The sequence below is a fragment of the Ceratotherium simum genome, chromosome 2 (assembly GCF_057802395.1).
Source record: "Ceratotherium simum simum isolate JZ-2026a chromosome 2, ASM5780239v1, whole genome shotgun sequence".
In the NCBI taxonomy this organism is placed as follows: domain Eukaryota; kingdom Metazoa; phylum Chordata; class Mammalia; order Perissodactyla; family Rhinocerotidae; genus Ceratotherium; species Ceratotherium simum.
The window spans coordinates 45206441-45217367 of NC_141901.1; the positions used below are offsets into that span (position 1 = coordinate 45206441).

Below are 10927 nucleotides of genomic sequence, written 5' to 3' on the forward strand. Positions count from 1 at the left end.
AGCATCTTTCCATATATTACACGGAGCATCTAGTTGACATCTTAAATTACACGTGGTAAAAACAGCTCTTCGTCTTCCTTTCTCGAATTCTCCTCTCTACCAAACTGACTCATTGCCACCAATTTTGTGATTGTCCATATTATTAAAACATTAGAATAATCTCTTACCCCTTTTTTTTTACTTAATACCTGCAGTCTCTTGCCAACTCCTGCTGCTTTTTCTTTTGTAACTATGTAGCCTGTTTTTTCTGTAGCCTCAGCAAATGTCTCCTCATTGTTTGCCTGGACTGTTGTAACCTGGGTTCTTTGCTCCCTGCCTCGGTAACTGTTCCAACTGCCCTTTCAGCCTTCAGAGTTGCTTCAAGTTTCGTCCTGCGGCAGGCAGCCTTGTAAGTAGAGTTTGGAGGGCCCTTCGGAATGTAGAGTTGGGTTCTAACCTCCTTTAACTGCCACCCTCCAGCCCCACAGTATGCAGAGGACTGCAAATACATGTACTCTCATCGTCAAATGTTCCCTGATTTATTACTCCATCCCTTTATTTCCTACCACCAGCCTGACACCAGCTTTTCCTGCTCCCCAAGCTAGGAATTGAGAGGAGGTGACTGATGAGAAGCTGAGGCCTCTGGTGGAAACAAGGACCAGAGCACAGGGGTATTGGATCTCCTGCTTGCTCAGCTAGTTCTCTCCCTGCTGTACTCTCTTCCTAGGGCCTGGGGCTTCTTCCACACCTTCTGCTCTACCAGGAGCACAGCCCAACTAGTTTCATTTCTAGACTAAGAAAATGATACAGTGAGGACTTGGAAAGGAGCAGCATTTTTTTTTTTTTTCATTAAATGGGTAAATATGCAAATATCACTCTCTTTGGCCCTGCTTCTCTGGATCCAGAGCAAAGGACTGCCATACCTAGGGAGAAAGCCCAGGTCCAGCAAGCTGCTGCTGTCCAGCCCTGCTCCTCCCCGATGAGCAAGGGCACTTGCTCTTCCCTATTCTCACCAGAGAGGCACAAGCGCTCTGTCCCTTCCAGCGGCAGGCAGGCGGAGGGAAGAGAAAGGGTCTGTTGTTTTTCTCTCCTTGTTTCTCTCTCCCTCACTGCTGATCACCAAGCTGCTGACCAGGTCAGAAAGCCCCGATGGAAATCCTCCAGTGCTAGGCAGGCCCCTCCTCCTCCAGGGAGCTTGTCCTTGACTAATTTTTCTTTGTCCCGATGGGAAAAAAAGAGAGAGAGAAAGAAGAAAAAAGAAAAACCACAAACTTCCTTTGAAAACCAGCTTTCAGTCAGGGCCTGGAGCGCAAACCCTACACTCAGCGACTTAGGAATCCGAAGACGCCCTGAGCCGCTCGGGTGCACCTGGACTGCGCCCCTGCCTCCCCGGTAGTGTCCCCGGTTGGGCGTGGGTGTGAGTCCGGAAGTGGCCACGACCCAGTCAGGACTGCTGCTTGTAAACCCATATAAACCTGTGAAAGCTCTGGCGTTGACAGCTGGAAGACAGCTGGGACTGTGGCGACGCCCCTCATTGTACCCACCTCCCCCATCGAATTGCCAGAGCTGAACTCTCCTTCTCAGTCCTGGAACAGCACCCACTTCTTTAAGGTAAAAACTTGTTTCAACCATTTCCTCACCTCCTCTCCTACTCCAGTTCTCTTTTTCTTCTCCATCTCTGGGGAGGTGACACTGACCGTCCTTCTGCCTTTGGTCTCTATGAGTCTGGTTTGTGAGATGAGCTAAGGCAGAAGGAATATGTAAGAGGAATACTTTGTGGTCCCTTCATTTTTTCCTTTTAATGAAACCTTTCCCCTCTCACGAGCAAGTAGACAGGCACTGTGGTGGTGCCTGTGTGGTGGATTCCAAGGGGAAAATCTAAAGGATTAGCTGCATGACGATTTGGGTCAGACTGAGGAGATTGGAGTGGAGCAGTAAGGGACTTGAGGGGAGAGGAAAGTTCTTGGGGAGGTGTCTTATTGAAGCTACATACCCATTTTATATCCTTCTTCCAACTTTCGGCTGTTTACTGCCACTGCCTAGGGAGGGGCCAGGGCTATTTTAACTCCCTCGCCACCAGAGGATAATTCCAGCTGGAGAGAACATGTGGGACTTGGGAAGAGAAGAGGAAAAGAATGAAATCCTGGTTTGTTTAGTACCCTCTCCCTCATCCTTTCCTGCTCTGAATTACTCCATGCCCACCCCACCAGGAGTGCACTTTGTAGAGTGGAAATCCTCCGTTACATTTCCTGCCCCTCCTCTTAAGACTTAGCCCACTTAGCTGTGCCCAGTTTCTCTGAGACTCAGCTCCCTCCAGTGTCCAGCTCCTGGTTTCTTTTGGCTCATCCCTCTAGTCAGCTAGCTGCCCAACCCCCACTTAATTATTGATCATTTCTGGCACTGGACAGAAAAGGTAAGAAATGAGCTCTGCTTTTCTTTGTAAACTTTCCCAGGCTCTGGTTTCTGCTTCTGACGCTCATCCTAAGTGTCATTTGGGAGGGGAGGAAAAAGAGAGAGAGAGAGAAAAAAAAAAGTGTAAGGCCTGCAGGCAATTTTTGCTACTCTGATTCTAAATTAACAACATGTAAATGAGATGCAGCTAGAATGAATTATATTTGAATCAGGAGGATGATCAAATGATCAGTTTGGGTGACTAGGCTTATTTCAGTAACTTTCATGTACCTCAACTTCATCTCCCAGGCCTTTCCTGAGCCCTAAATTTCTGTCAGTTTATGAGAAGGAAGCATAGTCTCAGGTTAGGAGGAAACTAGAGAAGAGATTCCTAACAAGTTTAATTTCTCCCTTTCCTCACCCTGAGTAAGGGGGCGAGGGGAGCAAGGACGTTGACGGGAGATGTTTTCCAGAGGGCAGGGTTTGTGGCTTTTTATCGTTTACTATCCACAGCATTTATTAAATGTCTACCTCTGCTGGACTTGATGGTTAGTGCTGATAGAGAACAGGTTGAACAGGTCCAGTGTTCACATCTAAACCGACATAGATGGGAATAGACAGAAAAAACGTGAACGTAGAGGGAATATTTTTAACGTAAATCAATAATCAGCATTTTTTGTGTGTGTGAGGAAGATCAGCCCTGAGCTAACATCCATGCTAATCCTCCTCTCTTTTTGCTGAGGAAAACTGGCTCTGAGCTAACATCTATTGCCAATCCTCCTTTTTTTTCCTCAAAGCCCCAGTAGATAGTTGTATGTCATAGTTGCACGTCTTTCTGGTTGCTGTATGTGGGACACGGCCTCGGCATGGCCAGAGAAGTGGTGCGTGGGTGCGCGTCCGGACCCGAACCCGGGCTGCCAGTAGTGGAGCACGCGCACTCAACCGCTAAGCCACGGGGCCGGCCCAATAATCAGCATTTTTATATTCCATATAAATAGTGGGCAAGAGAGTATCTCTGGATTTAGGCGGTTTTTAGAGCAAAGAGGAACTGAGGAGAAGTTGCTATCTCAACTTCAGCTATCAGGAGAAGCTTACTGGAAGAATTTGTGGGGGGAGTGATTTTTCTGCCCCTAATCTGAGGTTACTTATCAGAACCAGTTTCTGATTCAAGTCCCCATGGCCTACATTTCCCTTCTCCAGCCTACAGGAAACCCCTCCCAAGACCTATTTGCTGTGGTTTGGGATTGTGTAAAGTCATTTGAAGAGAAAGACTTCTTTCTCACCAGTGTTTCGTCTTTAGGGGCAGGATACTGACTCCGCCTTTCCACTCTTCACCCCAAGCACTATGTGGCGGTTAATCTTTTCTGCCTTGGGATGAGGCAGAGAGATGGTAGCCCTACAGATACAAGCAGCCTGCGTGTGCTCAGGATGTTCCCTGAACAGCCAAGGGGAGGGGTTTGGTGCAGGGCAGAGGAATCACCCCCGTCCTGGCCATGGTGTGTGGGGGTTACTGACATGATACCTATTACCAAGTGAGCTAAAGATCACCATATTAATAACCATTAGTGTAGTTTTAATGTTTCCATCTCCATCTCTTTCCCTTCTGTCTTTCTCCTTTTACTCTTCCTTTCTCTCTGTCTTTTCTCCATTCCTTGTCTTTATCTGTTTCAGGGAAGCTGACTCCACCCAATGTCTTCAATCTCACTGGAATCATCCCTCCCAAGCCTGAAAGCCCTGTATCCTCGTTGGTCGCATCTGGTCGCAGCAAGTTAGAGGTGAAAGAGCTCAGGCTGGGGCCCTTCTGTTTACCTAAGCTCTACTACCCAGGAGTGACTGTACATGAGACACTATCTAGCCTTCCACACTATGTTCCTTTTCTAAGACTTTTCTGTGTCAATTTTGCTTTCCAGCCCAATGATCTCCTTCTTATTGGATTAGTCTCTCTTTGGCATACCAAGCCTAGATTAGGCAAGTCCTGGAGGACAAAGTCCTTTGATGCGCATCAGTTGACCCCTTTTGACCATGGAACACCATCAACCCGAGCATCCAGCCTCTAATAAGGCCAAGACTGCAGAAGCAGTCATCCCTGAAAACCACGAGGTCCTGTCAGAACCCGATGAGCACCCTCAGGACAAGGATACCAGAGATGCTGATGGGGTGGCCAGAGAGCAGGAGCCAGAAGACCAAGCCTCACTGCTGGCCCAGGGCCAGGATAACCTTGAGTCCCCTCCACCTGATGCTGGCTCAAGCCAACTGGAGCCAGCCCAGGGGACGCAGACTGAGATAGAGACAGTGGGGGCATGCTCCAGACCCCAGGAGCTTCCCCAGTCCCCCAGGGTCCGACAGCCTGAGCTAGATTTCTACTGTGTAAAGTGGATCCCGTGGAAGGGAGAACGGACACCCATCATCACCCAGAGCACTAACGGCCCCTGCCCTCTCCTTGCCATCATGAACATCCTCTTTCTTCAGTGGAAGGTAAGAGAGAGTTCGGATGGGGGCTCAGAAAATGTTGGGGAGAGTTCTCTTCCTTGACGTACCTCCTTGATCATACTGATTTTTTCAAACCAGTCAAAACTTTCCAGATGATTCTCCCTATTTCTCCATCTTGAACAAATGAGATAAGATGTTCATAAAAACAAAACAAAACAATTATCTGTCCTACTTCTGTCTCTTCTACTCTCTAGCAAATGGGAATGCCTTGCAGTATTTCACATTCATTCTCTTGCTCCAGTTGTAAGCCTTTTTCTTCCACCACACTCCACCGCTGGACAACCCTTGTCCCCCCCACCCCCACCCCCTTCTGTGGGCTCCTCCTTCAGTGCTCTGTGAAGGAAAGCACACACCTGGCTTACCCTTTGATCACTCCTTGCCTCCAGGTAAAGCTGCCACCTCAGAAGGAAGTGATCACGTCAGACGAGCTCATGGCTCATCTTGGTGAGTGACTGGGCCTTGAAGAGGAATTACCTCAAAGGTTCAAGAGCTATCCACTCAGGCCAGAAGTTCAGAATATTGAGGGACTCCCCGTTTGGGGGCTCTGATGTGGCAGGGAGGGTGAAGGTCTATGGGGCTTCTCTGCGAGGCTGGAGAATGAAAAGGAAAAGTCAAGATGTCAGGAGTCCTGGGTTGTAACGCCAGTTGTGCCCTTAGCTTTCACCTGTGACCTTGGGTAGCCCTTCACCTTTATGAGCCTATTTCTTCTTCTGAAAAATGAAAGGTCTGGATTAGATTCTAAGGCCCTTTCCAGCTCTGAAAATCTGTGGTGCTGTGACATTACCTCCATTCTCCAAGAGAAGGGGAAGCAGCTTTTGGAACAGTTAGTGGGGTAAGCTGATAAGGAATCCTGTCTTGTAGGAGACTGCCTCCTGTCCATCAAGCCCCAGGAAAAGTCAGAGGGACTTCAGCTTAATTTTCAGCAGGTGAGGTCTGTGGACATAGGGGTTTGCAGGTTGGTAAGGGGACACCGGGGCTGTTAAGAGAAGCCTTCTGCTGCTTCTCAAGAGAATTCCTTGAACCATGACTTTTTTCTGCAGGAGGAGGAGTGTATATCTCTGTCTAGAAAATATGTTCATTTATATAAGATAAAGAAGGGTTGAGGCGCGAGGGAGGAATGGAATGGCTTGTAAGAGAACCTGAGAACAAAAACAATGAGATTAATTTTTTATTTCAGGAGGTGGGAGTGGATAGGGGGAGGAGAGACTAGAATATCCATAATTTTCTTTTTTCTTCCCCAGCTTTATTGAGCTTTATTGAGATGTAATTGACATATAACATTGTGTAAGTTTAAGATGTACAACGTGTTGATTTGATATACCCATCATTTTCTTTTCTACCCCCAGAATGTGGACGATGCAATGACAGTGCTGCCTAAACTGGCCACAGGTCTGGATGTCAACGTGCGATTCACAGGCGTCTCTGATTTTGAGTATACACCCGAGTGCAGTATCTTTGACCTACTAGGCATACCTCTGTACCACGGCTGGCTTGTTGATCCACAGGTGAGGGTGGGAGGGCCCAAATGAGACTCTTACCCAGATCAAGCTGACATGAGAGAAGCAAAATTTTGTGTGGGGGCGTGGGGGCGGGAGGGAAGGTTTAGGGAGATAGGGATTAGATTGGTTTGGGAGGGGATTAGAGTTTAGAGGGTGGCCTCAGAGCAGAATTCCTGGAATTTTAACTTTTAAAAAAAGTAACATTCAAATACAAGCACACCATATGAAAATAGGTCAGTTCTTTAGACATCAAAAGTTTCAGGAACCTTTGGTCATAGGGTTGCAGTCCTCATGGGCTTGGTTCATTTCCTTCCTAAAAAGGTCTCAATCTTTTTGGTACCACCCCCCGCCCCCTTGCGCATGCAGAGTCCTGAGGCTGTGAGTGCAGTTGGGAAACTGAGTTACAACCAGCTGGTAGAGAAGATCATCACCTGCAAGCACTCCAACGACACCAACCTCGTGACCGAAGGTGATGTCCCTCCCTTCTCTTTTGTGCAGCTTCTTTTCTTTTTTGCTGGGCGAGACTCGCCCTGAGCTAACATCTGTTGCTAATCTTCCTCTTTTTTTTTTCCTCCCCAAAGCCCCAGTACATAGTTGTATATTCTAGTTGTACGTCCTTCTAGTTCTTCTATGTCTGTGGAGCTTCTGTGGAGGGAATCATGGCTACTTAGGTTGATTGTTTACTGTCTGTCTCCCCACCACCACATCCCACTAGAATGTGGGCGCATGAGAGGGAGTTTGGCGAGTTGTTTGTTTAGTTCGCAGACGTACCCCCAGGACTTGTGTGGTGCCTGGCACAAGGTAGCTGCTTAGTTAGTACTTGTTGAATGAATGAATACAGCCAGGCTTCAGGAAGGGATTTCAGAAGGTGGGACCGACCCCTCCGGCTTTGACAGGGGCTCTCTGTTTTGTTTTTTTGTTTTTTGTTTTTTTTTGTGAGAAAGATCAGCCCTGAGGTAACATCCGTACTAATCCTCCTCTTTTTTTTGCTGAGGAAGACCGGCTCTGAGCTAACATCCATCGCCAATCCCCCTCCCTTTTCTCCCCAAAGCCCCAGTAGATAGTTGTATGCCATAGTTGCACATCCCTCTAGTTGCTGTATGTGGGACGCGGCCTCAGCATGGCCGGGGAGGCGGTGCGTCGGTGCGCGCCCGGGATCCGAACCCAGGCCGCCAGTAGCGGAGCGCGCGCACTTAACCACTAAGCCACGGGGCCGGCCCTGACAGGGGCTCTCTGGATGATCCTTCCTGTCGTGGACTTTGGATTTAAGGCAAGTCCCCCCGCCCCCCATCTTGTCCCTTCTGCCAGGCCTGATCGCAGAGCAGTTCCTGGAGACCACCGCGGCACAGCTGACCTACCATGGTCTGTGTGAGCTAACGGCTGCTGCCAAGGAGGGTGAACTTAGCGTCTTTTTCCGAAACAACCACTTTAGCACTATGACTAAGTACAAGGTGATGAGGGTTTGGAGGTGGGGGGTTGGAGTGCTGTCATTTCCTCGTGTCTTTTTCTTCTGGGTCAGTGTTTCAGTCAGGATAGGGTTGATTAAGCTGTGGTAACAAGTGACCCCGGAAATCCCTGTGGTTTACCACAACAAAGGTTTATTTCTTACTCATGCTGCATGTCCACTGAAGATTGGCTGCAGTTCTGTCCCACATCATCTTCACTCTGGGATGCAGGCTGACAAAACTGCCTTTATCTGGAATATAGGAGGGAAAAGAGAGAGAGGGACACCATGCACTCGCTCTTAGGGCTTCTGCCTGGAAATGACACGTGCATTTCTGCTAACATCTTACTGGCCAGAACAAGCAATAAGGAATAAGCCTGCCATCAATGGGACAGGAGAGTATAATCCTTTCCCAGGAAGAGGCAGTGGAATTTTTGAACAATACTATAGTCTTCCAAAGTTAGAAGTTGTCTAAGCTCTCTAGGAATTGAGTAGAAGAGGGAAAGGTCTGTGCTTCTCAAAGGATTTATCCTCATAGCCATCAGGTGAGCCCAGAGAACTGTGGGAGGTAAGGTAGGAAGCACGATCTTGTGTGGGACCCCAGCCCTGAGGACTCCATGCTTGACCACCACGATGACCGCCATACTCACACCCAGCTGGCCATACTCTCAGACATCCCTTCCTTCTCCCCACAGCCACACATGCTTATGAAAGATCCACATGCTTACACTGATATGTTCCAGCTAGCACATCAGTTGATTCAAATGGTCTCTGTGCATCTCAGATGATTTTTGGCAGTATCCCCCTGTATCACCTATCCCGCCAGTTTGCTTTGTCCTCCTCTTTGCAGAGTCACTTGTACCTACTGGTCACCGACCAGGGCTTTCTACAAGAGGAGCAAGTGGTGTGGGAGAGCCTGCACAATGTGGATGGAGACAGCTGCTTTTGTGACTCTGACTTTCACCTAAGTCATTCCTTGGGCAAGGGACCTGGAGCAGAAGGTGGGAGTGGCTCCCCAGAAAAGCAGCGGCAGGTAGACCAGGTGTGTGGGGCCTTCGGGAAGGGTGTGGAGAGCGTGTTTACCTCGGAGTGCTTTTTGCCATGGGCAAGGTTGTGTCTTTTATCATCTAGAGGCCATAACATACGACATCCACGCCACTTTACTTTCTGTTGCCTTTGGACCATCTTCGTGCTTGGTGTGTATTCTCTGGCACAACAGATAATAGACTTGGCTGTGTATTTTGCTCTGGAGAAGAAGGAGCTGGAGAATATGCAGGATGAGGAAAAACTGGTTTGGGAATCTAAACCCAGCCTGAATCTGCCCTAGGCTCCAGCCCATCTCACGACTCTTGTTCTTTGCCCGTCTCTCTAGGACTATCTGATCGCCTTGTCCCTACAGCAGCAGCAGCAGCAGCAGCCACGAGGCTCATTGGGTCTTAGTGACTTGGAACTGGCCCAGCAACTTCAGCAAGAGGAGTACCAACAGCAACAAGCGGTCCAGCCTGTACCAGCACGGGCCCCATCACCGCTGGTGAGCCCTTAGCGCTGCTCCTCCAGCTTTCCCACATCTCCAGCATTCCAGCCCTGCCTCCTCTGGTCCAGACACTTGTTATTCTTGCGGTTTTCTCCTCAAGGTTTCCTTCGGGGCCCTTCTCCTGTCTGTCCCTCTCCCTTGGGTCCCTTCCTATCTTTCTCTCCCTGCTGCCCTTCCCTGTCCTGACCCTGCTTCCACCTAGAATCTCTGTCCTTGTGCTCTTCTGCGGTTGATGGATGACCAATTGTTAAACCCCATACAGGGGAGAGGAGCCACCTCTGGACGCCCAGCCGGGGAGCGTAGGCAGAGGCCGAAGCAAGAATCTGACTGCATCCTCCTGTAGCCTGCTCGGTGCCAGGCTGCCCGGCCTCCTCTTTCAGAGGCAATGGCTATTTTGCTTGCTCTCGGCTGCTCGGCCCCTGAGATATGTAGGGTAACTTATTTATGGACTGTTGTAGATCAGAGCAGGCAGTAAATGCCAAGGTCAGGCTGAGTGACGTCCTTGCCTTCATGTGCTGCCACCTTCTTTTCCTCCCAATCATCCAGGGCAACGCTGGGGTTGGTGGGGTGAGGATTTCTGATTCCCAGCTCCCTTGCCCCAGAATAGTCACACTAACATACAGACTCAGGGTCCAGGGTGTGGTCCCTGTCTAGAATGCATCTCCCCTACTTCCCACCCCTGGCTGGCTGGGTCCTCCTGGCTATCCTGCAGGTCTGTCTCTGTTTCAGGGTTTTTTTTTTTTTTTTTTTTTATTTCCTGTGAGGAGATCAGCCCTGTGCTAACATCCGCCAATCCTCCTCTTTTTTTTTTTTTTGCTGAGGAAGACGGCCCTGGGCTAACATCTGTGCCCATCTTCCTCCACTTTATATGGGACGCCGCCACAGCATGGCTTGCCAAGCAGTGCGTCGGTGCGCGCCCGGGATCTGAACCAGCGAACCCCGGGCCGCTGCAGCGGAGCGCGGGCACTTAACCGCTTGCGCCACCGGGCCGGCCCCTCTGTTTCAGGGTTTGATTTGGTTTCTATCTCCATTATTTGTAATGCCTTCCTAGGGGTTTGGAAATAAAACTTCTTTCCCAAGATCTCTTGTTTGCCTTACCCTGCGGCAGTTGGGTTAAGTATTTGACCCAACTGAGGAATGCAAAAGGGGGTAGGGGGAGGGGAGGGTAAAGAGGCTTGGAAGGGGTTGCCTGTCATTTCTAACAGAGCCAGCAGGGGGAACCAAAGCCTGCTTTTTCCTTTTTTGTTTTTGTTTATATGTTTTTGGTAGGTCTTCTTTGGGAAACAGGACTCTAATTTGGGAGGTGGGTTTCCGAGTCCCTGCTCTGGACAGATGAATTTAGAGGTTGTGCTCCCTGCTAACCCAAGACTTCCCAGGCAAGGGAGGGGCAGCTTGATTGTTGCTTCTCAGTTCATACAGATGGTCCTTTGCTACCTCTGACCGTTTCTGACCTCATTCTGGTTCTCAGTGATTTTGCTTGAAATTTCCTGGGGAAGAGAGAATAATGGAGGTGAGAGGAGTCACTGAGGGGAGGGTGGCTGTTGATAACTACAGCACTAGAGCCCAAAACAGGATTCCTGTTGAATATCC

General features: G+C 49.2%; 1 protein-coding gene across 6 annotated transcripts; it reads left to right on the forward strand.

Annotated features, from left to right (window-relative positions):
- The first annotated feature begins 960 nt into the window (after positions 1-960).
- On the forward strand, positions 961-10418 carry MINDY1 (MINDY lysine 48 deubiquitinase 1). Of its 6 annotated transcripts, none has more exons than XM_087443731.1 (10): positions 976-1590; positions 4042-4845; positions 5247-5304; positions 5722-5786; positions 6207-6365; positions 6681-6828; positions 7668-7810; positions 8654-8845; positions 9176-9334; positions 9600-10418. In XM_087443731.1, exons 2-10 carry the CDS (start codon positions 4393-4395, stop codon positions 9678-9680), a joined length of 1458 nt encoding a protein of 485 aa, XP_087299857.1. In that variant the 5' UTR covers positions 976-1590; positions 4042-4392; the 3' UTR covers positions 9681-10418. The 6 variants fall into 6 exon arrangements, with proteins under 6 accessions (XP_087299854.1, XP_087299853.1, XP_087299855.1 ...); XM_087443733.1 differs by having other exon boundaries at positions 981-1590; positions 6726-6828; XM_087443728.1 differs by lacking the exon at positions 9600-10418 and having other exon boundaries at positions 961-1590; positions 4042-4145; positions 4281-4845; positions 8654-9310.
- Positions 10419-10927: the final 509 nt, after the last annotated feature.